Source organism: Crocodylus porosus, unplaced genomic scaffold (genome assembly GCF_001723895.1).
Source record: "Crocodylus porosus isolate Cpor-Errol unplaced genomic scaffold, CroPor_comp1, whole genome shotgun sequence".
Lineage (NCBI taxonomy): Eukaryota > Metazoa > Chordata > Crocodylia > Crocodylidae > Crocodylus > Crocodylus porosus.
In genome coordinates, this window is record NW_017728932.1 from 12,627,168 (window position 1) to 12,654,944 (window position 27,777).

The following is a 27,777-nucleotide window of genomic DNA, read 5'->3' on the forward strand; positions in this document are numbered from 1 at the left end:
CAGACACAGGAACAAGTATTTTATCTTAGCTACTATCATTTTGACAAAGTGAGATGCAAAGACACAGGGAGCTCAGCACCTTAACACCTTCAAAAATCTGGCCAGAATTACCCAAGAACATTAGCTAAGGAATGGTGATTCAAATCAATTTTATTACATACCAAAATATCTCAAATTCAATGGTATTTCATATGCACAGAGTAATTACTCGTAAAGAGAAAAAAACCCTTTCAGTAGACTGATAGCTTATTTGGGATCTCTTTTGTTGAAAACCCCAATTTTGAGACTATAAATGATATTCCAGTTGCTCTAGCTGTTAGGTAATCCACGCAATCATGATCCAACCAGACACTATCATCGCACTAACAGACAGAACCTATCCAATAATTGATAACAATCCTAACTTACTGTCTAGTAAACCATATTCTGCATAGCCACAAAGGACAGCCCGCCGGTTTTCTCGTACTACTTAACACAGCACTCTAGACTGAAGTCTAATAATGGATCTCTCTTTTTTTTTTGCAATAGCCTGTTACATTTTCTGTTGGCTAACTGACTACATTCCTACTAAATGCAGTAATACAAGGGAGCCTGGCCCCAAGTTCAGCGGGTCAGAGCAGCCGTTACCATAGTGGCATGTAGCTCGTCCTAATTGGAGGCCTCAGCGAGTCTCGGTATTGATCGAGTGCAGCAAATGGTTTATGTATGTTCTGAGACCCGCTTCTGGCGGCAGCATCAGCTCTTCCCATCTGAGACAGATCAACGAAAACAGGAGCTGTGTGCAAGTCTGACCAACATTTCGATGAACCTGGAGGTCCTCTTGCAGTGATGTGCACTAAGCTCACATAAAGGTAGTGTTCAGATGACAGTACTTCCCGCAGTGACTTTTCTCCCTCACTGTACAGCATTACATTTTAAAAACAAGAGCACGGTGGATGCTGCTTTCCTCCCCTCCAGTGTGTATTGTCTCCTTAGATAGGCAATGCTGTTCTACGAAGGAGTGCAAGGGGATGAGCTTCTAAGTCTCACCCTGCGCACACAGTATGCATGTGAGCTGCTTTGCGTCCTCACCCTCCATTGCTGTCTCTCTTGAGCTCCAAAAAGTGCTAGGAAAGAATGCCCAGACCTATTTAATACTAGCTTATATAGCGCACAGCGCTTTGCAAAAGTACACGGCAGCTTAATACTGACAAGAACATTTGACGACAATCAAGAGGACTAGACAGAGAAACACCAGTGTTCATACAACTTTAACAAAGCTCCCTCTGCAGTTTGTTTTTGTTTTTTTAACCCAAGAGAGCCTTAAAAGATTTTCCACTAAAGTGTCCTTGGCTCAACAATGTTAAGATCTTTCCATGCTGCCAAAACTACTGCAAACTTTCCTTATGCTGACATGCATCAAAGCCCCCCTGGTTTGTCTCTAGGCTTTTGTGATGTACCCTTCTCTGATCAGGAAATCATAGATTTTCCTGGTTTTGTTCACATCGATTTTGATGAGCGCTCTTGCCTGTGCCAGTCTCAAGCCTCCTTGCTTGTTACACTCGTTCACTAAAGCAGCTTTATATTCTAAATAGGCTCCGGGGACCAATCTCACCATCTGACAGAGCTGGAAGACAAGGTAAAGTTAATAAACATTAACATCTGTCACACTTGCTTGCTTTGCAATACCTGTTGGGGGAGGAAAAAAACCCAAAATACATGTCCTCCCCACCCTGTCTCCTGAAGGGGAAACAGCAATGACAGGGGATCCCAACCTACAGGTTGTTAGAGGAGGAGCTTGCCAACACTCCTGCTGCTTTCAGAAACATCCCTTCCTGACAAATCGGTTAGGGAGATGACACCAAGCTGTCCAGCATGAGGCAGCAGTGCTCTTATGTCCTGCGTGCGTGGAAGGGAAGCAGGGTATTCTTTGCAGACCAAGGGAAGAACACGTGCCAAAGGGGCTCAGGCTCACAACCACAGAGTCTAGTATCTTGGGCACATGCCAGGAAGGGCATCTATAAACCTCTGACAGACAAAGGCTTTAATACCTTTCCATAAAAGCAGCTCTGTACACAATAGTCCGGCTGGGAACATTATACAGATTATGCATCTGAGTTAATTAGCGATGACTATGTCCAGTCTCCTGCAGACTGAAAATATTGTTTCTAAAAAGCTCTCGGGTTTTGCTGTTAGGACAGAAAGGTACCAGTAGCTCTCACCAGTAGGCCTCCCATTAGATGCTGTGCTATATGGATACTGGAGATGCTGGCTGGCTCTTTCATTTAATAAGGCAATGTGGAGTGACTGTACCCTGATGACAGAGAACAGTTGAGACAAGGTCTCGGCAAGATGGAGCTTCTCTGAACTCTGCAGACCAGGATATCGGATTCCCGCATAAGCTAATATTTTTGGTCCCTGCTATTTATATGCTGAAGGAAGCCAGAAACGCCACGTGCAGTGGTGAACTTGTGATCTGATTTTTCAATTCTGCAGGATTCAATGAAGGGGAAGCACCATGCCAGATGGAAAGAGCCAGGAGAGTCTGAAATCCATTTAGTGCACATCACATGCATTGATACATGCCCTGTAGAAGACCTGAGGCAAGATTAAGAACATCTTCCTCCTCCCCCCCGGCTTTTTTTTCTTCTTCTGTCAAGGCTGCCACCTACTATTGCAAGGCCTAGTGAGGGGAGGGCATTCTAGTAGTGGAGCCTTTCAGGGATGCTTTCTGCTAGCCATATTAGTCCAAAGGAATATCCACACTGGTTAAGTGGTGAGATTGCAGTTACTGCCACCAGTCTAACTGCACGGCATGAAGCTCCATGCAGGCTGTAAAACCTGCCTGAGAAGCTAGGTAACTCCTCCCAGGACTAGCCTGTGCAGAGTGCTGTGTTGCAGCAGCTACGCTGCTTTTAATCTCTGCGCTAGGTGGTGTACATCCAGCACTGATATGCCTATTTTGACTGCAGTGTATACAGGCCAGTTCCTCACGTAAGGATTGGTGGCACAGATCTAGAGCGAGGCCAAGCTAAGGAATGCTTTGCTAACGTGTGTTAGGTCAAACTGCTCTCTGATACACGTGCAGCTCTTTCTGGGTTAACCCCAAGGCAGCAGGGTTGGTCTAATTGGGTAGGTTGAGGTTGGCCCTGTGGCATTTGGATGAATTAAGTGCTAGATCATAGGGGTTCACTGAGCCTTCCAGGAAGGCCTTCAAAATGCTCAGCCAATTACAAAGCAAATATTCACGAATGAGAATAATTGCCCTCTTCCTCCAATACAAAACAAGGGCTGAGTAAAGTCTGCTGTGCTCTGCACACAATACCATGTAATGATGCCCCGGCGCACTCCCTTGGGCGTCTGCTGCTAAATGCACTAATTTGCTATGTCCATGTCATACTTGTGCGGTAGCAGCGGAGACTAAGCAGCCAACAAGGGAACTGCCAAGTTTGACTAGCCGAGACTTGGCTGTCTTCCCACTCATGTTCCCTGATTTCCTTACCTCTTTCTCCTTCTCGTTAAGCTTCTCTGTCCCTGGCAGACCGGTAAGGTTCAGCGGCGGGGCGCTCCGTCTGCCTGTGGTGAAAAGCAAAGCACTGTATAAGCCCCGATGAAGACAGCATGTTTTGGGGGCTTTGCTCCACAGGCAAATGCCATTCATCTTTACCCAGCACAATCCAAGTGTTCATGGGCAGCTATGTGGGACTTTTCTTAATGTGAAATTGTAGTGGTTTAACTGAAGGTGGGCTTGCAATTTTTAAGTGGTGCAAATGCATGAGGCTCAATGGATTTTTTTCACTCTGAAATAATATTCTAGTTCTGATGTTAACTAGAATTGGCAATGCAGGCTGAATGGATGTTGGCTAGGATTAAGTAAAACTAGGCACCATTTTAGCAGAAGTGACTTGGGTACTGCTGGAGTTTAAAGCAGTACAGTGCTGAGTGTGGACTGTGCCACAATGGCTACAGACTACCAGAAAAACAGGGGTGAAACACAGAGGTTACAGGAAGCTGCTGGGATTATTACCCTTTTTTGGCTGATCTACTTTTTAATAACCAACTTCCTCTGGGCAGCTCTCCATTTTGCAAGGCACCTGTCTCCTTTAGGTGCCAAAAGCCTTTGCAAAGCTGGTTGTAAATCTCCTATCATGCATTCGGGCAAAAAAATGCACTCAATGTAAAGCAACTGCAATTCAGGCTTTGTCTTCTGTTTGCTGAAGGGAGGGCTGCAGTACAGCCTAGCAAAAGCCTGCCAGAAATCCTCACTTTTGGACCCCATTCTCGGTTGTTTATAACTTCATAGCTAAATCCCCAAAGAGTCTGTCAAGACTTTGCCTGCAGCTACAGTATCTGGCTGCTCCAAGGCTATGCTGAGTCTTGCTCTGGGTCTGAGTACTAGAATAGAGCAGGAAGCCCCTCTCCCCTTTCCTAGGCACAGACAGCACAGATAAGGAAGATCTTTGGGCCAAATACAGAGGGACAAAAGCCTGATGTGGGATGGGAGTGGAAGGGAAAAAGGAATGGGGGAGGGAAAGACAGCCTGGAGGTCAGCACAGGAGAGGGAACTTGCTGGGCAAGAAGAGAGCTGGGAACCGGTAGGGTGGGCAGGAGACAAGGAGGCAGATTTGATAAGGAGCTGAGATATGGGAGAGAGGTGGGAGGGACTGGGGGAAAAACCTGGGAAAAGGAACGTGGGTGTAGGGGTGACTGCAATCTGGCAAGGGAAAGAGATGACAGATCAGACGTGGAGCTCAGAGGGGATGTACAAGCAGAATGGGGCATGCAGTCCGGAAGGGCAGACTGATTCTAGCCACAAGACTGGGACCAGGATGAGAAGCCTGAGGAACGACGAGGGGGACTGGCTAGGGAGGAAGAGACATGGTAGGAACATGGGGCAGGGACATGGTAGAGGGCAAAGGGCAGAGTTTGTGGGGGAAGGCAAGCAGAAGAGCGCAGAAGAGTGCAACTTAAGGTGTCCCTCCATGTGTGTGCGTGATGGCACAGGCTCAGTTTACACAATTACATACTATTTTCCCCACAGCGTCCCTGTCACACTCAGTGTGCAGCATGGACAGTGGTCATTAATGAGCAGCTCTTCCAGATTTGTGTTTTTCTTCTGGGTGCTCATCCCATAGCCTCAGGCCTTATTGACTGTGCAACGGAACAAGCCCTGTTCTGAGGAGTGCAAAAGCCTCCTGGCCTTTGGCTACAGCACTGATTGCTGTGGTAACTACCTGCTTCACAAAGATCTCCCCATTTCTAATTTCACAACAATCCTACCACATAAGGGGGAAGTTCACTCATTTTGGCCACCTGGTTTGAGACACTTGGGGCCTGTTTCCTTCTCCCTCTCTCCCCGCCACAAAACACAGCATTTCATGAGTGTTCAAAGCGTGGCTCCTACTGACTTCAGCAGCAGCCACGTGTTCAACACTCCAGCCCAGAGCTCAAGGCCTCAAGTCAGGCACCCAGAAACTGAGGAACACGCATTGTGTCCACCCATGAAAGGGTGGGTTGAAGCGACTCCTGGCATCACAGGAACTCCAGCAAAGACGGGGATAGAATCCCGCTCTCCAAGTTAGCTCACAATTACCTTAACCCCAACGTGCTTTCCTGCTCCTGCAATCCCCCAACCGTTCAGCACGTGCCATCCCTCTTCTGCCACAAATGCAGTGGGGTTCTTATTGACACGTCTCTTTTATCCAAGCGTGAATCCCCCTAAGAGCCTTGCCACTCTGTTTGCTGAATGTGGTAGGGGTCCTGTAGTAAGCAATTGTGTAATTGAAGATTATCCTAAAGCATACTGGCAACTGAGGTTGCACAAGGGACCTGTGTTCTGGGATCTGGTCCCTTTAGCACGCTTCATTCTGCAACCTCAATAGTTTTTCTTAGATAATTATTTTGGAGTCACATGTACCCTCACGTCATCTGCAGCCAGCCATGTTTGTCATGCTCGCATTCCTCTGATATGTGAAGGGGCCCGGGTACCATTTCCATGCCGCTTCAGAAAGAGGACAAGATATTTCCAGTGACTTGTTTCAGTATGATAGGGGGCCCCACTCTCCTTTCCTGCCCTGCTCAATAAAAGAGCTCTAGAACGGATTCTCTTCTGTAACCAAAGACGATAAGGATTCAGCAAATCTATGCCTTTTGCTCTTGGAATGAGTTGTGAATGAAAGGCTGTGTGAAGTCTTACAGTGCTGGCACATAAGGGCTCTGGAGTGATACTTTCTCACTTGGCCAAGAGAGACCACTCTCTTTAGACAGCTGCCAGGGTGGTGTGACTGATGCATGGTTGGTTTGGGCTCTTGCAGCTCCACTGCAAGGTATATTTACCTGAATTGGAAGCAACCGTGACTGTGGGGCTCAGACCAGCATCACTGTAAGGAAATAAGAGTTCAAATTACTGACATGTATGTAATGATAGCAATACAATAACAATAAATTGGTCCCTACATTTCTATCTGTTCATGATAATTAGAAGTCTAAGGATCTGTGTGTGCAATGGGACAGCGGGATTTCCAGTTGTTCACGACTGGGCCATGGAGCAAAGACAGAAGTTGAAAGCTTTTTTTTTAAAAAAGGAAAAATAACAAAAACCAAAATCCACCTAGGAGGGCACTGTCTTGATAGAGACTGATCTATCCTTGTGGGAGCCAGAAGGAAATCATAATCCTCCTAAATTTTCAACACCAAAGCATATGAGCTGCACAGTTGCCTTCCTTCTATTGTGCTTTTTTTTCTTAAAGCAAAGCCCCAGAGCCCTGTGAACTGTTATAGTGATAATGCTGCTGCCACTGTATCTAAGATCATCCTGTAACAAAGTGTTTCACATATCATGTGCTGTCATTAAAAGCTGTAAAGACCCTTGTTTCCCTCAACGGCTTAATAGGCACAGTTCAATTTGTAAGAAGATAATGTGGTAAAGTGCTACAAACAAACGCAAACCCAACCACATGTCAGAAACCAAGTTACTGAATTAGCTTGTCTTTTTTTTTTCCAGCCCAAAATGAGTGCTTTTCTATTTCTTAGGTTTTGGTTGTAGCTGTGTTGGTCTAAGGACATGGGCAGGCCAGGTTATTTGGGTAGATGTGAGATCTTTTATTAGACCAACTGTGTAGTTGGAAAACAGTTCTTCGCGAGCTTTCGGGTATACCCCTTGTCAGGCATAGGGGGTCTCTGCTGGTCTGAGACTCCAAGGAATGAGAGAAGCTAAAAGTGTGGTAGGACATCAGTGAAAATGTAAATGGGTAGAGATAAGCAGGACAAAAGTAAAAGCAAGGGGAAGAGAGCAGGGTTTCTATTCCTGTGGATTCTGCAGACTGCCCTTCCTTTCCCACCACACTAATCTGGAAACACAGTCATTGCCAACAAAAAGAAATGTGCTTCATGTGTTTTTCCAATTAATGCCTGTGTATGGAAAATGCTTAATCTTACTGTATCCGTACATATCGGCTTGTCGACTGAGCCACTGCTGGCAGGCGCTGCTGTCCTGGATGTACTGGAGGACTTCGGAAAGCATCGTGCGCTTAAGCCGCTCCTCTTCTCGGGTTTTCTTGAGATGATCATAAGTCCTAGCACCTATAGCAACAGACCCCATATTCAGGTTAACTGAGCTCAAGCAAAACTCTTGGCCTGCTGCTTTTTCACTTCTAGAGATGGGCAAAAAACTCTTCTGTAACGTTGGGTGAGGTTCTGCCACCCTCAGTCAGCGAGCGTGAGGGATTTCAGTGGACCTGTGTGGGGTAAAACCCCCTCAGCACGGCAGTCCAACCCTTTCGAATCCCATGTTATTTCAGGGCCAGAAAAACTTCTGTAACTGCACTTCCAGGATGGAATTGGACATTTCAAAGGCTGGATCCCTCCCTTGTATTCTCTGCCTATTGACAGACGGTGCGTGCAGCTCCCCCTTCCCCTAGATGCCAAGCACTTGTGATCAGGGTACAATACAGTTTCTTCTGTACTTTTTTGGGTGGCAACAAACATAGAGCTCTAAGTGGCACGTTCATCAACCTACCCAATGGCTCAAACTAGTTTTGAAACCCCCATAATTGAACCCATGGATAATTCGGCCAACTGCCAGTAGCCGAGGTAGCGAACGATACTTATGCTAGCATGAGGATGTGTAAAATAAGACTGTGTTTATTTCTAATATGTATTATTAGACTACTTCTTTATCTGAAATAGGCCTTTCTAGTCATCTAACTTGTACTTACTACAGAAATTGGTGATTCCTGCTGCTCTGTATTCCTGGAGCCGCTTTATTTCCCTTCGCAGTTCGAATTCCACTGTTTTCCCCCCCAACAGTGAGGAGTAGAGAAAGCCAAAAACAAAAACGGGTCAGCACTGGTGGTAGCGAACATCGGTGCACTAGGAATCCTACTAGCCCTGACTTTGCAGTCTGGTGCTGAAGTGCAGACAGCCACAGGCAGCCTTGTGCTGGTAGAACCTCTGAGCCAGTCTTGGTCATCGCTCTACAAAACCACGTCTGAATTACAAGTTTGTGCCCAAGGAAGTTCAAACTCAGGTAACTTCCGTGCCTATTATATGGCACATATGATGCGTTGAGGTTCCAGGAAGTGTTTGACAGACATGAACAGTCCTCACAACACTGTTAGTCACGTATGTGCTGTTCTCTCCAGTTGACAGACAGGAAAGCTTTACATAAAATTTAGGGCCCATCTGAGTTCTCATTGAAGGCAATAGCCCAGATCACAAAAGACTGAGACTACAAAGCAAGGGACTCTGGCTTGGCACATAACATCTCTGCAAGCGAGTGACTCATGGTTTGAAAACCTTTGTGTGTTCTCATTTTACCTTTATTTACTTATTTTAAAAAATGCGGCTCCTTGCCTTCCAGGCACTTGCATTTTCCTAAGCCACTTCTGAACTACTGCTATAATAATTGGACCATCTCCCTGACATGCATCCCCCTTTGCAATCCGTTCAGGTTGCCATTATAACCTTGCTGTTTCATTTCTAGTTCAGAGATTTATTCATTGGAGCTTTACTTATATAGTTTCCAAGTACCAGTTACCTCACAATAAGCATAATTTGTCTAGCATGAATTAATTTGCGTTGCTTAGGAGACGTATATAAAAAGACTGCTTGGGTTACAAAAGAATTTCACTATTGCTAATAAGACCATGGGACTACGTTTGCAAGGAAGCACCACTTTGGGGAGCTGAGATTTCTAAGATCAGGCCATTGATATGTAGCAGTATCGGTCATGAAATGCAGCCACATCTGGGGTAGAACATAGTGGCTATTTACATGTAGCCTTGTGCTTGCTAATGAAGAAGGATCTTCCCAGTTCAAATCACAGAATTAAGCAAGCAGGATGTAATGACTTATATGGGGATTTGACTAGGACACCAGGACACACTGAGGTGCATCCTATAATTATGTGAGAAAAAAAAAGTGGTATTTGAAATTAGATGAGGGAAGAACACATAATGGAGGCTGCACTGAACCATCATGTACTTGTTAAGATGCCACATGTGTATCTCACAGAAGATGCAATTAATAGCTGACTTAATCCCAACACAGGCCTAAGTCACTAGTGCTTTGCTTTTTGTGCCAGAGTGGCAGTGCCTGGAGAGTTGTCTTATGAAGAGAAAGGACTAGATAAAATACCATAGGACTAGAGCATTTGGTGACATGTCAGACAATAGACAAAACACTGAAGAAAAACCAACCTGTCAGAGCTACTGCTTATGTAGGGCAAAACCATATTTGCCTTAGGTGGGGAGATGGGAGAAGAGAAGGAAAACTAGTTCTCCATATTATACACATTTATGGGAGGTCACCGATCAGTAAGTGCAACTCCTCACTGGAAATGTGCACTCCTTCCCAACAGTTTAACCGTAAAACCCCAAATACCTACATGCATGGCTTTCAATGAACTTGTCGTGTTCAGTTGGCCCTAGAATTCTTGCGAACCGCCTCATGGTCTCATAAAGGTCCTGGACCTCCTTCGGGTATCGTCTCTCCAAAACTACACAGAAAAAATATGCACCCTATAAGCAACACCTTTATGCCTGGCAGGAAACTGGAGCAGCAAAGCCTTGTGTTGAGAAGCTGCTCTTGTGATAACTTCTAGCAGTTCCTTTTATGCATTCATACATGGTGCTGGCAACTCAGGAGTTCACACAATGTTAGAGATAAAGTGCTAAAAGGTGGCAGGTCGAGGCATTTATGCAGAATTCCTACTGTTTTGTACCCAACACGATGGTCAAATATACTTGGGGAACAAAAACCTTATTAAGCATGCCATTACTATTAGCACCGGGACACCCAAACCAGTAAGTATACAGTGATTTTTATTACTAGTGTTTGCCAGTGCAGACAGGGCCTTGAGGCTTATGAAGTGCTTTGTATAAAGGGGCCCTATCAGGGTCCCAAGTTGTTGCTGAAATACCTGGTTTCTATCAGTTTGTAGTAACATGGGTTTATAATGCTTTTTAGGATGAGCATAAAGCTGTGAAATGGGTCTAATGGTAATTTTGGTTTGAGAAGAGGCAATAAAACCCACCAGCAATAGAGGAAAGGGATCAGAACAGACTGCGAGTATGCATAACCATCCCAAAGCTCCAAATCTGAGATACTTCTTATGGTGACAAAATTATCATCTAATGTGTCAAGCAACTTTATGATATGGTGCTCAGAACTATACATGCCACCACGTGATATCTAGATGTAGTGTGAGTATACCACACTATAACACGAGATCGAACATTTGGCATGCAAAGCGTTCAGCTTGAGACCATATTAAAACAAAAAAGCTTTATTTGTACTTACTCTGAAACTTTCTGAGGTTGATGAGGCCATGGTCTCTTATAATTCTATAAGAAGGAAGAACCTGTATTACTATAAAGTAGTAATTCATGCATTAGCGCATAAATACCAAGAAAGCTTGGGAATAAACTGTGACTTAAAACTCTGAAGTAGTTCTGGTAACATTTAGTGAAAGTCTTGCAAAGTTGTATAAGCCGAGAAAAGAGGATCTAAAGCAGGGGTCAGCAACCCCTGGCACATATGTCAGAGCGTGGCATGTGGCATTCTGCTTGGCACATGTGCCATGGGGCGGATGGTGGGGAAGGGACTGGGGCTGCGCCATCACAAGAAGGATTGGGCCCCTCGTAGCTCCCCTGCCATCCGCTCCTGACACAACAACATCTTGCATGTTGAGGTTGCAGGTGTGTTTGGCATTTGGCCCAAAAACACTGCTGACCCTTGATTCAGAGGGCTTCGGGTCAGCATGAGTTTGGGATAGCCATGTGTATTACTACAAAGCCAACTGCATAAGGCGCGAGGAAAGCTGTGACCTCTCAAAAGGATTGAAAATGGTTTTTCTAGAAACAAACTCCCTGTGACTAATGTCAGCTCCCAAGGTTAAAAGCAAGAGTCAGGTCTCAGTAGGCAAGATTTCCAGCTGCATAGTGGGAGAAATGTCTCCTTGTATGGGGCATAATAATGGGCGATCAATGCCAGAATTCAAAAGCAAAGAAGGAAGCTTCTTTGCCAGCTTGACTTTTTTTTTAAGATGTTAAAAACTGGTCATTTTTAAGCCACTCAGGAGTTTGGATTATTAAAACAGTTGGAGGGAATAAAGATGGCAAAGGCAATTGAGGTGGTCACAGGTATCTGACCAGTAATTGGTCACAAAGCTCTGCAATAATCACATGACTATCATCTCCATCATCTCGTTATAATATACGCACAGAGCTTGTGAGCAATAGAGGCATTCAGAAAATTACAGCTCTTACTCTAGGAAGTCCATCACACTTCTGACTAATACACACTGCACAAATCTGTATCCCTGCCCCAGGTACAGCAGGGACATACTTTTTAACACTGACGTTAGCAGGGTTTTTTTCTTTTAAGATACTACCTTCTCCCCATCTATAAAACTTAGGAGTCACCAACACAAATATGAACTATACTATGACAGGGACTATGGGGCCAGGCTGCCTTTGACAGCTTACACGGTATACTGCCATGTAGATTATGACACACTAATATTAAGTATTTAGAGGAAGGAAGGTCAGGATGAATTAGGTCACCTTTCTTTCAACTATTTTCAGACTAACCGTGTTGTGTTTGGGAGGAGGGCTAGGAATCTCACTCTGAAGTTGATCATCTTTCCCCAAGGCACTAAGAGAGCAGATGATAACCTTAAACCTGAATGAACCACCTGAAAAGATGTTGCAAACTAAAGGCTAATAAATAAATTTCTTGACTGATTCTAAAAATCCTGAAGCGTGTTGAAGAAATTAGCCGCTCATGACAGCAATATAATTGTGATCTTTTTATGAATCCTTAGGAACTAACCTGGAAACTCTAGTGCAGTAAGATCATGAAGCGAGTGTTTCACCATAGAGAGTTTGGTGTAGCAATTAAAGTAGCAGACTGGAATTCAGGCTTCCTAAACCAGGACCTATGTATGTGTGGCCTGCCAGGACTGTATAGGGACTGGAGAAAGGAGCTGAAAGGCAGGACTGCTGGTTTCTGCTGCTGGACGTACCACTAGCTCCCTACAATGGAGAACCTCAGCTTCTCCCTCTGTATAATGGGTATGTTGTCTCCCAGACACGTTGGAATCTTAGTTGCTAACAAAGTGCCTTGAGATCTTGGTACAGAAAGTACTGTTTGCCCCAGACTGCACCACCGTGCAAGGTACCAGCGCCAGGCCTTTCTACCACTTCTGCCTTGTTATGAAGTTCCAGTGGGAGAAATGTCCCTGAAGTGATCAAAGCTAGAGAACAGCCAATTACACTGAATCTCAGGGCACACAGCATGTTCGGGGGAAGCAGTCACATAGAGTCACTGGTGACAAACTCACTTTTTTCTCCTCTGCCTTTCCTTCAACCGGGAGTGATAGATATCTACAACTGCGATCTTCAGAGCTGCAAAGCATAGAAATGAAGACTAGATTCATCACAAAAAGCCTTATCAAACTAGGTTTGCCCCCAAGTCCCCCAACAACCCATGTTCAGCATAGCCTGACAAGACCCACTTCACCTGCAGGAAGGGGGCTAGCTGCCTTGTCTTCAAGACATTGAACATCTCAAACCACTGACCTACGTAGCAGCAGCAGCAGCAGCAAACTGCTGTAGGCTAGTCTTGTGCAAGCTACACATGCCACTTGGAAAAACTTCCTCTAGTTTCTCTTTCCAGTTAACACAGACATCTATCTTGTGTAAGTATGAACTTTAGTTTGCCTTGATCCACACTTTCCTTCCCTTCAATAACTGGGCTAAATATTTTTACTGGTGGGAAACCTTTTGTGGTTCTGCCCATGAGAGCAATGTAGTCCTTTGTACCTTCTGGGAAAATTAAGTAGCTTTTTAGCCAGTTAACTTCTCTGTAACTTCTCTGGCAAAAGAATAAAAAGAAAAGTTGAGCGCAGCTCTCGGTAAGCATGGAGAAAATGTATTTGTTAGAGGCCACGTGCATTTCTAAATTAATTTGTCTGCTTTTCAACCCATCTACACTAGATCCTGCAGCTCATTTTCACTGATACAATGAGGTTAATAACTTTCCCGGTAAACTCAGGCAAGAGTACATAAGGAGACACCCATTGCCTTCCCTTCGTAATTCTGTTAAATAATTCAAAGGTCCTATGATGCTAAATACAAGCTGTGAGTGGGTCAATTTCTAGATTGGCATTCTCTCACAACATTAAGTATTTTAAGCCTGTTCCTTCTGAGAAAAATTATGAATCTATAATAGATTCATAGTCTGCAGAGACAACATGCAAATCTCTGAAACCGGGCAAGAGCATTTCTCCTCCCAACCCAGTCTGTTGCACAAAGAAGGGTGGCCAAAGTGTAGCAGAATTTAGAAATGTGACCCAGACATGACCATTTTCTCCCTGTAGCTACAGATTAAGGACAAAGTTGATCAATAGTAGTTTATTAATGGAGGGACCAATCAATAAGCAATTAACCAAAAAATGAAGAAACCGGCTGCATGAAAAATGACTGTATGAACTGTACGGTATTTTGAAATATACAATAGGGAGATAGATAGATAGATATATGCGCGCAAATGATATATAACCCCAAGTCTTTGGGCAAGTTAGCAGTCATCCCTGTTTTACTAGAAATTTCCAAGGGTTATGTGGCTGAGTTAAAAGGAATTTTGTTCTGAAAGACATTTCTTGATGCTCTGTCAGCAAATAAAGCATTTTCAGGATTATGCTGTACTTCTGCTTTAGAGGTAATTAATGCAATACCTAAAGACTGACATAAGGGTTATAACATATTCAGACTTCAGCTTATTAAATGCAGTACTGTAAGCATTATAAAAATCAAGCTGCAAAAAATTGCATCGTTATTGCTATTATGACTCTGATTTTTACTGATTGCCTGTTAAGTGCAGGGTGACTGGAAAAAAAGGTGTCTTATAAACTTTGGGGGTTACCTAACCCAGCAATAAGGCAAGATTAGGAAATTCTCTTTTGTTTAGATTTAGGGAGAGAAGGAGACATGCGGCGAGTCAAATATGAATGAAATACCTTACTAAGTTCTGGAACTGCTGCCAATTTAAATAAAACCTTTCTGCATTCTTGAACCTGTAGAAAGCTCAGCTACCATGTTATTTTTTGGGGGACTTGTGTGGGCAGAACGTAATAAGTAGACACAGAAATTGAAAAAGGGACTCCTATAAATACCACTAGTAATTGGTCACCTTTAACTGGAGGATTGTATTTCTTACGCTTTCACTTAAATGTAAAACGTTCTGAAAGAAATGATGATTGACTGGGGAGGAGAGAGAACATTTACCCGAGCAAATGAAGGAAAAATTGGAGCTCTCACACAGAGAAAATTCATATTTGTTGCAGTCTTCTCCTTCTCTTTATTGACACATTCACATAGAAGCAACTGATTACAAGATATGGAATGCATGAATAACTCAGACTACTACTGTGCTACATGCTGCATGGAAATGAGAAAAGAAATGCTACAAGAATTAAAATGACTGGTCTACATGTTTCTTTTAGAGAAACAGCTGTTGTACTGGTACCTGAGGAAAATCCAAGTTGACATCATGTTCAAAGTGTCCTTTAAGGGCATGATAAAGCCCTGGGCAATAGTTTCTAAGGTTCCCAGAATAGGCAGAAGTTCAAGGCTACTTCCTGTACTCCAAAATCAAGGTATTGCAAATCTTCAAGAACATGTCCAAGAGCTTTTCTTTCCAACATCTGCTCTACAGAGACCTTTGCCATGCTACTGAGCGATAGGCCTGCTGCAGGCAAACTACCCCAGTGTCTGGCATCCTACGACTAAACTAGCCTCTGCAAATGGATGGCCTTCCCAGTATGCACCCAGCTTGGTGTACATGTAGTGGGTACAGTCCAAATTTACCCCGCAGGACATAAAGTGATGGCTTTAAAATGCGGCAATGTAGATTTTGATTAGATCTTAGGAAAAGCCTCCTTACTGTGAGACTGCCCAGGGAACTTGTCACTGGAGGTTTTCAAGTTAGTGAAGGTTTTTCAAGAGGAGATGGAATAAGCACTGGACAGGGGTGGTGTAGGAGTAGGATTCCAGCATCTGTGCAGGCAGTTGGACCAGAAGTCCCTCGAGGTCCGCTCTGAGCCAATGACTCCAAGCAGGCAGGGGATCTAAGTGAGGCAGCTATAGCGGTCTCCGCAGGAATGTGCAGGGCATAAACATCATGTAGCATCACCAACTGCAGATGCTTCCTCAGTCTGATGAAGGGCATTTGTACCCAAAAGCTTGCAAAGAAGAATTTTTCCAACTATTTCAGTTGGTCTAATAAAAGATATCAGATTTACCCAAAGAAGCTCGTCTGCAAGTACTTAAAAGCAGCATTTTGAAAAGGACCCTGCTAGTTTTCACCTCATACAAAATAACCTTGCCCTTTTCTGAAAATCACATTTGTAGTCTGCTTCCAATAGTTTCTTTCAAGCTTATAAAGAGCCTCAGGAAAATGCTTTCCAATGTTGAAAGTGAATCTCTCTTTATAGGGGAGGGAAGGGGGAATTCTAGACAAGAATTAATAACTAATACTGTAATTCAGTCTCTGATGGAACTGCACAATTTATGAGATTGTCAGAAATCCTTGACTGAATTACTGATTTGTAATCAATTGTTTCTTTCACCCTATCCATTATGCTATATCTAATTGCAATATAAATTATATATTTGCATGCACTTGCTGGCTTACAAATGCTGCCCACATACAACAAAAGGCCACGGACTCAAATATTTCAGAGTTGCTGAAACTGTTTTGTTCGAATCAAAAAGGACAAACCGAGGAATACTGATTATCCCTTGTGCGGTCAGACTTGTGCAGGATGACTCAGCAGACAAGATTCTGAGTTTCTGGTTCAAGATGGCTTGGGAGACTGGGGATCTGATGTTAAAATCACAGTCATCTTTCTTGTGGGAGTATTGAGACTGTTCAGCGATACAAGGAAGTCTAACAAGGACAACTGCAGTGATACTAGAGGGATGTGGGTCAGGTAGTGTAGATGCCGAATATAAATGTGGAAAGTAACAGCATTACCTATCAGGTTTTTTTTAAATCATTAAAATGAAAGCCCTCAAACATTCCTGTGCAATGCACGCAATTCCAAAACTGCTGGGCTGTCTGGGGATGTGAACCTGACAGGAAAAGACGAGAAAACAAATCCAACAGGTTCAGTTTCACTGTATAATCTAAAAACATTTTTAAAAAGTAGACAAGGAACCTAGATTTGTAGTAGGAGGAAAGGACTTCTTTTCTTTAAAAAAAGAAAAGGAAAGGAAAACAAATTTACATTAAATCCCAGGAAGAGAAATTCCATCCTCGTAGATCAGGGGCGGGCAATTATTTTGGGCAGAGGGCCGCTTACTGAGTTTTGGCAAGCCACCGAGGGCCACATGATAGGCAGCCAGGGCAGATTAATATTAATTTTCTAAATTTTTTCGGGGCCCCTGGGCCACGTTGCCCACCCCTGTTGTAGAAGGATGAGTTCTTCAGCCCTGGCTGATTTCTATAGTGTGTAAAGGCGCCAGAGCCTTGTAAAGAAGCTTAGAAGCCCCAGCTGTGAGCCAGCAATGGCTCTCTCTCAGGGACCTTCTTAGGATCATAGAAACAAGGGCTGGAAGGGACCTCAGGAGGTCACATCTAGTCTCAACCCCCTGCTCAAAGCAGGACCAGTCCCAACTACATCATCCCAGCCAGCCGTTCTTCAGCGGATCTATGCCAGAAAGCAGAAGGGGCACTGTAAAAATCAGTTCCAGATATTCTAGATAGTACTGAAGCCCCTCAGGGCAGCTATCATTCAGGTCTTCAGGAGGGTTTCAAATGTACTAGAGAGCCTCTCCAGCCCCTGGAATAACCCAAGATCAGGGAAGTTGGTTGAAGTCATACATAGACCTGCATCTTTGGCTGGGCTCAGAAATTCCCCATGCCTCTGGCATACAGCATGGAATCACACCTCGGACAACGGAATATGGACTAGACACAGTTCCTTCCCCTCTTGCACAAGCTGGGAAAGGGATCTGATGATCTGCTAGGACTGGAAAAGGTCTGACACATAGAAGGACAAGCAGCCAGAGAGACCCTGTGACTTTCTGCCCAGGCGCTCTCTTGAGAATCTGCCCAAGGAGCTGCAGTGAAGGGGATGGCTGCTGCAGGGTCCGTGGGGTTGGAGAGAAAAGACCTAGACGGCCATGGGACTGACTGCGTGCCTGCCAAGAGGGACCGTGACACCTCTACGGTGTATATAATGGAAGATTCAAGGCAGGAGTTAGGTCTTGAAAGGAATCTTATTATAATACCTAGCTTGACAGGAGTTAATAGGAAGCTGGAAAACAGCTATCTTAAATAGCTGAATTGAAGAGGGGAGGGGAGTAAATATGCGAGAGTATGTGTGTGTCTGTGTGAGAGAGACAGAGAACGTGTGGTTTCAGTGAATAACTAACGAATGAAAAAGTTAAAATCAGTGAACAGAACAAGGTGACTCTTCTTGGCTTTTCAGCCTAGAAGTTGGGGGAAACCAGACCTGATGTAATGACATATAAACACACTACAAGCAGTGCTAGAAATTATGACTTTTTTGTTGGAGAAATGGTGTGGTGAATGTCCGTACAATGAACAAGTCCATACTTTCTACAGGTAAGCTGGTAAAGGAATAAGGGGTCCATTTCTCATTCAGACAAACTGTTGTTATTCCCAGTGTATCATCTGGAGATGAAAATCTTTCTCGTGTACAAGAGATTTTGTAATCATTAAGCCTTCAACTGCATCTCACTAAATTTCAAACTAAATTGTGACATTTGGGTGGACTGAGGAATGCCGATTCTTCTCTGTGGCTGAAGAAGTTAAGGCTTTATTTGAGAACTGACCCACAGCGATTAGCTGGAGTACTCTCAAGTGCAAGCAGAGGGCTGTGGAATACTGAACTTCTTTATAAATAGGAGAGACCAGAAATCCTCTCTCTCCATGGATTAAAACATTATTTTAATACTTCCCCCTACCTGGTAGCAATTAGACAACATTATTCACAGTATTTTAAGTTCCAGGAACTGAACCCTTTAAAATCAGAAGCTCTGAATAAGCCTTGTTTCCATGGAGCAGAAAGGAAATCTTTACATTCCCCTGTGCGGTGGCAGTTCCGTGCACACACTTGACTGTGCAATCTTTGTTTAATCTCAAGGGCACAGGAGTCTTAATTTGCTGCACTGAGGCTTCATCTGCATCTGTCTTCCTGGTGTCTGCCTGAATTTATCCTAAATAGGTACACTAGCAAATTCCCTAAACAACTTATGGTTAGGATAGATGGGACGACTTCCAAAGTGCAACAGACACTGCAATAATACAGTAGGTGGTACTTTTTCTTTTGGGTCAGTAGTAAAGCAATATCCCAGTTCACCGGTAGAAGATACTTAGCTGCCTACAGCACCATCTTTCAGTGAAACTAAGGTCCTGACCATTTAAGATCTATGGCTGTTCCATATACTCTTCAGAAGAGCATCTTGCCACCTGTCTCTTGGCAAACTTCTGGTAATTATCTTATGTCTACCTAAACTTCACCTCTGGCTTTTACTGGACACAGTACTCTTTTCTTCCTTTATGAAGTGCTGCCTGCTGCTGTTGGGGATCACTGCCTGAGGTCATGTTCTGCTTTGCACTGTTGCAATAGGAGAAATGCCCCCTGTCTTAAGTTAATACACGGGTTAATATTTTTGGCAGGAGACTGGGAGGAAAGACAGTAAAGAATGCACAAGTGTTTGAAATCCCAGCACACACAGGTGAGAGAACTCGATCAATACTGCAACTTTACCCATCAGTAAATGGGGAAGAATTGTGAGCAGGCATTTTAAAACATCATTTTCAAACATTTTTGTCAAGCTCTGGGGCTTACCATGCAAAATGTCCGAATCGTCCTCCACAAAATCTATGTCTCTCAAATCCCATTCAGCATAGTTGTCAAATTCCTGTTCAAAGGAGACCAACAAAAGCTCTCTAGTTAATGCTCGAAACCTGGATAACAAGGTGGGGCAGGCTGAAAATGGAAACATTTGCTAAATATCAGTGTCGCCCCACGCACAAAACGCTTAAGAATGGCTGTATGTAACTGGCTACATCCCTGTGCAAGATATGAGTAGGTGGGACATTAATGGGGTTTTAATGAGGGGAAATATAATTTACAAAGGCTGCAGAAATTACACATGCAGCCAACCAGAATGGGGATTTAATACTCAAATGCAGTGATGTAATCCACTAGATAATTTATATTGCTCCCAAGCTGAAAGGAAAGTTATACCAAAAAATATTATGGACCAATGGGGGCTGTGCTTGCTGGCAGCATGAGGTTTGAATTTAGCCTGGGGTGTGACAGGTTCTATACATGCAATGATCGCCGTTTTCTGACAAGCCTGATATAGACACTGAAAGCAATGGGAAGGTTCTTAGAGGCTTCAATGAGCTTTGGATCAAGCTCACATATACTTTTCTGGAACAAAAATGAACTAAAAATAAGCTGGCCGATCTAGCTGAGCATCTCATTCACACATCCAGCTTTCTTGCATAAGCAGCCGATTGTTATGGGGTGTTTCATAACAACCTGCCTTACAGACCTTCTACACAAGGCACTGCCTTGCGGGAGGACACGTAGGAGTTTTCCAAGCCCTTTGGCGCCACCTCTCTCTGATCTATAAATCCTTCATTATATCATCCACTGCCCCCATTTCATTTCCCTTTATAATTTTTTGGGAAAGAGATTGCTAGGTAGGAGGTTTGTGCAGCTGCATCTGCTTCAGCATCAGTAGCACATACACAATAATAGAACAAGACAGACTCCTACCTCGACAAAGTCTGCTCTTGCGGGCATGTATCCAGCCATGTCCCTGGAGAGCAGGGAATCGAAGGTTGGTCGCGGAGGGTCATCAGCAGCTGAGGAGATGCATGGTTTTGTTGCTTTAGTTTATTAATAGATATTCCCTTGGCAGCAGACGCAGGAGTAACTAGTGTTAGTCAAGGAAACCTGATCAGTCTATAAACTGGGATGGGTAAAAGTGCTGGGGTGAGGTACCCTCTGCTCCTTACAGGGAGCTCTCTGGTGGTAAGAATAAAATGCAAGATGATAAATGTGACATCAAATGCAAATTCAGTGTTTCACATAAAAGAATCCCTTGCAGAAGCTGCTGCTGTCCTTCACTTTTAGGTCAGAGTTTTCTTTTAGTTAACAGCAACAAGGTTGTTAAAGCTGCCACCTTCTGGGTCCCATTTATAGCGAGTTTCAATTAAACACCTATAACTCTGCATTTTTATTGTCTGCCAAATGGTAATGGACTAAGGCTCACAGCAGCTTTGTGAAGGAGACTGACATTACAGACCCCATGTTACATGTAAGGGAGCTGAGCCAGACAGAGTGCAACTATCCCCAGGTCACATAATGAAAGCTAGGAGCAGTAACCAGATTTTCCAGCTGCCACTTGACTGGCTCTAACCACTGGCACATCCTTTATGATGAAATGGCATCCTCAGGATGTTGAGAACCCAGTGATTTATGTGAGGTTTGTAAGGGAACTTCTACCACATAGGAGATAGCTTGAGCAACGTTAACTTTGTGACAGATTAATCAATTTGCAAAATTGCTACAGCTGCCTACCTGGCATATATACAAACGGACAGTTAGTCAAAGAAAGAATGGGAAGTTAGCCTCATTTAAAAAGTGCCATTTCTTTGATAAATATAAGCAGTGATGCATATTAAAGTAGGAGTAAGCCAGTGCTTCATAGAATAACCTTAACATCCTGCAGTTTAGAAATCCTCTTTTCTGTCTGCCTGTAACAACTGGCTGCATGTATGCAAGTGCATGTGCATGTGTTTTCAGCATGGGGTGATCATATTCCTCCCTTCCCTTCAAGGCACCTGCAGGACACAGTCATATATAATCCATATACCAATGGCTCAGCTCACAATATGGAAAATCCTCTTTCCAAAAAACTGGAGTACAGACTTTTTCCCCTAAGGTCTGTTCACTGCATTCCCTGCATATTGTTGTAGGGACTGTGCAAGGAAATGTCCCATTCCCCCTCTCCCCATGTCTATCGTGGTGGGGGATACTTACAGTGGAATGGAATGGCTGCATCTGCGTTCTGGACCTCCTCGGCCTGCTTCAGGTTCAGCAAGGTGGATGCAAACAAGGGGTTGTTGATGAAGTGTTTCATGTAATGCTTCTCACACTCCTCCTTGGATTTTGTACACATCTGATTGGCCACATCTTGCCTATGGTTGGTGGGGGAAAAGGAGTACAGCAATTGTTCTTTTCATTAATGGCCCCAGGGGGGATCCATTTCGGACAGGTTTTGATTGGTTTCATTATGTAAGTGGAGCTGGTCATTCTCTGGCTCTCAAACAAACAAACTGCAGTTGGCCCAGAAGCACTTGTATCCCACTGGTCTTTACCAACAACTATTATCTAAATCTCTATTTTCTGAAGCAAATCAACAAGACGTTTGGTCTCTGAGAGACAAAAATACTGCCTCAGAATATCATCAATTGTGGTAATTTGGATCCTAATGTGCAACTCTCCTCAAAACTGTTGTAATCTAACATGGGAAAGTGCTTGAGATGCAGTATTTCTTGAGCTCTCTCAAAATCACCAGTTGGGTATTGAGAGTCTAAGACCTATTCATCACAGGTTCTCATAGCTTATCACTGGCTTCCGTTACGCCTAAAACTCTAGACTATGTTAATGCGGGTGAATTACAACAGTCTGGCTTTGTAAAACCTGCATCTGTTTCACTGTGTGGTGTGATCCTGTCATGTTTTATCATTTAAAGTACATGGGTGGGAGACCTCCACAGAATGTTAACAGGCCTGATAATCCATGGGGTGGCACTCTCTTCTGAGTCAGTACCAAACTAATATCTTCAGCACAGACTCAGGGCAGCACGTTTCAAGCGCCATGTAAAAACCAAGGCATCTTGACCCCATGTAATTCTTGGATTTTCAGATTATAAACTCTTTGGATGAGAGAGAGTGCCCCACTACCTGTTTTTGGGGTTTTGTTTTGGTTTTTTTGTTGTTTTTACAGCTCCAAGCATACTGTTGCCACTTGACAAATAATTTCATATTTTTATTGTCATTAAAGATCCCTTAGGATTTTTCATTAACCCTCAAGTGATGGCAAAGTCCAAGCCACATAACTGCATTCAGTCTCCCAAATTCCTCTTGCAGTTAGATGAGGATATAACTTTCTTCCTTCTCTGTGTTGCAATATGAAACCACTGTTGTATTTTACTCCTACCAGGTAGCTGTATTCTGCATGTATGAACAGTCCCTTGAAATCTTGGACAGGTATGTGGAAACTTATTAATTCCTTTTGTAAAGTTAATTTGGGTGAGAGTTGTTCTAAAAGCATGAATTATTTGCATTAAGTTGTAGTGTAATTTGAAGACGCACGTGTATATGTATAGACACATACACACATTTTAGACATATAGGTAAACATTTTATTTCTACTAAGCTCAGAACTGTGTATGTGTGCGCATGGGGAGGGGCATTGTTAGACAGAAAAAGCTGCTTTTGCCAAATTGCATAGGGGAAAAAATGAACAAAGCCAATATGTGTTTAAGCATAAAGAAACGTGACAATCAATGCGATTAAAGTACTGCAAGCAGCATCCATGACAATGTCCTTTTCAAAATGGAAATTGGAACAGGCTTTCAGGCTTAATTTTGTCTACGATTATATCCACAAGACCTGACAGTTCTCTTCTAGCAAAGCCTGGAGTTCTCTGTCTTTAATATAGGGATTGGCTTGTGAAGGAGAAGGGAGATGGTTCAAAATTGCAAGCATGATCTCTTTTAATTTGCAAATGTATATCATCCCTGTAGCAACTATGCCAATTACGTGAATGGAAAATAATATCTGCAAAGTATTTTAATGTATGTCTAGCTGTCTCTGATGCGATATAGCAGTTGGAAGAGAGAAGAGATTGCAACATGTGGCAGCAAACTCTTAGCAGACCACTAGCTCTGCTACAGAACAGTTTGAGAACCTTTGTCTTAAGCAGTTTACTCATCTATAAAACAATTATGTATAAGCCGAGGCACAGTGTCATTGAAAGCCTGATCTTGCATATTGCCAAGTTCCGTCAATTCCTACAGACTTCGGTGGGAATGGAGGGAACTCTACATCTCTCAGATTCTTAGCAGCCTGTAGTACCAGGTCATCAGCGATTTCCATCCCACACTCAATGCTACACACAATCAGTGAAAGATAAGAGAACAGAGGCCAGCATCTCAGCCTTCTGCTAACCATCTAACTGATGAATTACTGTGCCCCAGCATATTCTGAGAACCTGACTCAAAAACCCACTTAAGTCAATGGGAAAACTCCAAATTGGCTCTGGTCCAGACACTAAATTCTCACCAGTTTCCAAATCCACAGTCCATCACAGCCTCTAGAAGGGCCATCTCCTCTTGTGCCGTCCAATTAGGATCCAACACAGGAAAATCTGAAGTCTGGGGAGTGGAAAAGAAAAATCTGTGATCCTTTCAGTATAGCCCACCACCTAGTGAAGTTATTACCCTGTCACAGTCTGGCAAAACCTCCCGCTGCTTTGATCCTGGCCATTTAAGGCCTTTGTTGTGTCCCAGGGATGTATAAAAATCATTAAATGCACGTCACCTGCTGTAATAGCTCTTAGTTTGTGAGAATGTCATCAAAATTACACGAGGCTGCATTTTGTACTATTTCTGGTACTTCTACAAAGTGCGATGCCTTGAAACAGAAACTAGCCACGTTATTCCCAAAAAGGTTTCGTAGCTCCTTCTTGGGGGCAAGTGCATAGAAAATTGTTCCATGGATAGAAATATTGCCTCCTGTTTGTTTGTTTTTTAATGAAAGAGTTTGAGCCACGTATGGACAAAAAATAAACTGAAAAAGCCCCTGTGCACCACTACGTAGTTAGTTGCCATTACTCTCCATGCAGAATTCTGTTCCTCATTTATGTTCCTCATAGCTATACATTTCTGAATTTAAGGATCTGTATCTAACAGACCCATGATCAAGTAAAGCCATGTTTTTTAAAAAAAAGTTTCTCTCCTAACAAGGCCCAAGATGAATAAAAGTCACCTGAATTGTGTACCTACCATGATTTCATAGGTATGGTCACTCTGATGCTTCTTGTACTCAAATCCTCGTGTGAAACACTGCAAAACAAGGAGATTAGCATTGCGTTAGTTTTCTTGAGACTTTCTGTTTGGTTTTTCTCTCTTGTGTTGTAGTTACCAGAAAATACCCATTTGAAAATAGGTTCCAAGTGTGATTTAGTTTTTAAAAAAGGTGAACATTAAAGTTAAACTAATTCTGAAACTTATTCTGTATCCTACTGACCTTCAGCACCAGGAAATGCTTGTAATTGTGTTTTGCAATGTATCATGGCACTTAAATCAGGCAGATATGAGGAGCCATCTATTCTTGGCACACTCCTCAGACAGAGCCTAGAAAGTTTTATGTGGAGCAACATAATGAAAGAAAAAAGTTTTTCCCTTTTGTTGAACAAAACACACATGCATGCATGCATGCACTCACACGCAAATATGCTGGCATGCGTAAACAAAGACAGAAAAGAAATTTAACCTGCTCGTGTAGTATGTATAACTGTATCTTGAGATGAATGAACTTTGCCTACAAGAGAACTAAAAGATCACTGGTGCAGTCAAAAGCCCCCAGCTTTATTTCTGAATCTTTTTAGGCTTTACTGAAAAGATGTTAGCTGTTGTTTACCCAGAGCTCCAAACATAGCATGTGTGAGAGTTAAGTTCACAGAAGAAAACATTTAATTGATAAGCATTTTTATTTTCTACTAAGGGCGGCTCATAGCTATGTACTCCAACTTTTAAAAGAAGCTCAGTGGTAAGATAAACCCTGAGACATGATAAGCGATAGGACAAACGATGGTTCAGCTATCTACATGGGTCACCAGCCCATGTCTCCTGGTTTGTCCTTTGCTGCCTACTCAAGGATTTCCTTCATCTGCTCGTGTTACATTTTTTGGTTTTTTCCCCCCCCCCCAGCCTTTAACATTTCTCTTGGTCCCTGAGCAGACATTTCTGAGGTGCACTTGAGATGATATGAGCCCAACAGTAATGCAGGTAATATGCAGTGGGTTAACACTAGAAGTTGCCTTGATGACCTTCTCAAGAAAGCACACATTTTCACTTTTTACCATCAGCTTACCTGCAAACACAGGAGAAAAGGAGGAGGGCCGCATTCGGCACATTTGATGTACGGTTCTGTGAGGTATGAAGAGCAGCCTCGGCAAGGGGGCTTATCAAATGGGTCATCTACAAAACCATCAAGAAAACATGCTGAAAGAAATCCAGTGCAATACAAGCATGCAACTGTGGTTTATACAGTTATTCAAAATGGCTAGTCTCAGTTTTACAATGCAGGTATATGTTTATAGACAGCTGGTCCTGCCTGGGAACAGCAAGTAAACAGACTAGATGACCTTTCAGGGACCCTCAAGGTATTTCCTATGGTTCTAGAAAGTGTGTCTCCACTCTCCTAGATTCTCAGGTTATATTCCATTTTTACATGAATTATTTTCGCAGGGAAAGAGTTCACATGTTTGTAGTCAACTCCACTTACATGCATACTGGATAAGCGCATAATTCTCTTCACTGCATAGTATGAAGCAGGTCTAAATTTTTTTTTGCTTCCACTAGAACAAACACTGGTATACATGTACCTTTTAGTTCTCGGATGTGCCGAAGACCTGCCGCTTTGAAAGAGACTCGATTAATCGAGTCTGCTCCGCATGGGAGCTGACGCACAATGCGCTGTGCCGCTTGCAGTTGTATAAGCAGCAAAATGCATGTCAGTCCAGAGAAAATGGCAGCGGTGCGCTTTTGAACTAAAGCGCATCAGAGGTGTTTTAATTCAAAACCACACCACTGCCATTTTCTTCCCTCTGATGTGCATTTTGCCACTTATGCATCTGCAAGCGCTGCAGCACTGGGCGGTTTCTGTAGCACTTACATGTGTAAAAATGCCCTGTCTGCGTAGCATTTAAATGAATGAGCCACTCAAAGCACGTTTTAGCTGCAAGATCTACTTTTGTAACGTAACTGTACTCCGGCTGACAACGTACCAGTTGGTGGAAGAAAACCGTGAAGCAGCAGCTGTCAAAAGGCTGCTACTGAAGGTCTGGAAAATGATGGGACCTGGTCAGTTTCAGAGCTAGTCAGTTTCACAAGGTGGTCCAGCCCTTTCGCAGTCCCTGGACTCGGTGCTGAAATGCAGCACGCGACCTCCTTCTCTCAAGGAGCTCCAACTTCCCCTAAACAGCAGCGCAACGTTCCTTGTCCATGCTGAACCTTCAGGCACGGTACTTACTGCTGAACGAGGCCAGGCGCTCCATGCTCCTCACGCCGTTGTCGTCTTGCCCAGCTCGGCGCTCCTCAGTCTATGAGCCCGGCTGGGTGGCCTCCACCTAAAATAAATCAGGCTGCTACGGAGCCCTTAGCGTAGATGAGCGTCCCGTCAGATGGCCAGGACCACTCTTGCAACAGGGCCGTCAGCAGTCACAGGAACCCAGGCTGAAAGTCCATTTTCTGAAACCAAATGCAGAAAGCCACGATTCATAATACTAAAGATTGAGGGGGCATTGGGCGCACTACTTATCTGGAGAGAAGATGGATGGGGCCCAATAACGGTTGTGATTGCTGAGGGGGGCCGCAGCGTCGAAAATCTCAATATAACACGCCCTTAATTTTTTTCCATCAAACTGCAAATGCCCTCCTTCGGGGCGTTAAACCGCGGGAAGACGCAGACCTGATCTATTTGCAATTGGGTGCGGGCAGCGCAAACAAAAATGTCAACTGGTGTTTCTACCAGGCGCACAGTCCTTTGGGTGCAGGAGCAGATGGGCTTTGATGAGGCAGCCCAGCCAATTATTCCTGTCCAAAAAATACAAGTCATTTCAATTTAGGCTCTCAGCGCTTTACGTACATATAGTCAATAAACCCATTTCACAGACGGGGCAACTGACACAACAGGGGAGGAAGCCACTTGCCCCGAGCCGGCCCACCCGCGCTCCCCGGTTGTTTTCCACCCTCTTGGTATGTCCCGTCCCCACCCCCCGCCGCCGCGCTCACGTGGTCGCTCCCGCCGCCGCTTCTCCACCGGGCGCTCCCCCCTCCCCCCACGTGCTTTGGCCGCGCGAGCTCCTCCCGCCCCCCCTTCCTTACCCTGCCACCAGCGGCCGGGCTGTGCGCATGCGCGAGGGGTGAAGGCCAGCCGGGGCGGTGTCCGCAT

General features: G+C 43.9%; 1 protein-coding gene across 3 annotated transcripts; it reads right to left on the reverse strand.

Annotated features, from left to right (window-relative positions):
* Window positions 1-132: 132 nt before the first annotated feature.
* On the reverse strand, window positions 133-27,777 carry TADA2A (transcriptional adaptor 2A). Of its 3 annotated transcripts, none has more exons than XM_019545628.1 (16): window positions 27,711-27,777; window positions 26,857-27,419; window positions 25,696-25,802; window positions 24,606-24,665; window positions 23,884-23,975; window positions 21,575-21,732; window positions 20,306-20,394; window positions 19,364-19,436; window positions 12,824-12,887; window positions 10,780-10,823; window positions 9,866-9,976; window positions 8,196-8,267; window positions 7,428-7,560; window positions 6,316-6,359; window positions 3,482-3,555; window positions 133-1,606 (listed from the first exon to the last, which is right to left on the reverse strand). In XM_019545628.1, exons 2-16 carry the CDS (start codon window positions 26,879-26,881, stop codon window positions 1,421-1,423), a joined length of 1,332 nt encoding a protein of 443 aa, XP_019401173.1. In that variant the 5' UTR covers window positions 26,882-27,419; window positions 27,711-27,777; the 3' UTR covers window positions 133-1,420. The 3 variants fall into 3 exon arrangements, with proteins under 3 accessions (XP_019401173.1, XP_019401175.1, XP_019401174.1); XM_019545630.1 differs by lacking the exon at window positions 27,711-27,777 and adding an exon at window positions 27,618-27,632; XM_019545629.1 differs by lacking the exon at window positions 27,711-27,777 and having other exon boundaries at window positions 26,857-27,471.

Excerpts from the sequence above, each read along its gene's own strand:
- TADA2A (XM_019545628.1), bottom strand. The coding sequence starts at position 26,881 with ATGGAGCGCCTGGCCTCGTTCAGCA. Across the intron at positions 10,824-12,823 it reads GAAAGGCAGAGGAGAAAAAA|AATTATAAGAGACCATGGCC; the intron begins GTGAGTTTGTCA and ends TCCTTCTTATAG. Across the intron at positions 6,360-7,427 it reads CTCAGTCGACAAGCCGATAT|TGATGCTGGTCTGAGCCCCA; the intron begins GTACGGATACAG and ends ATTTCCTTACAG.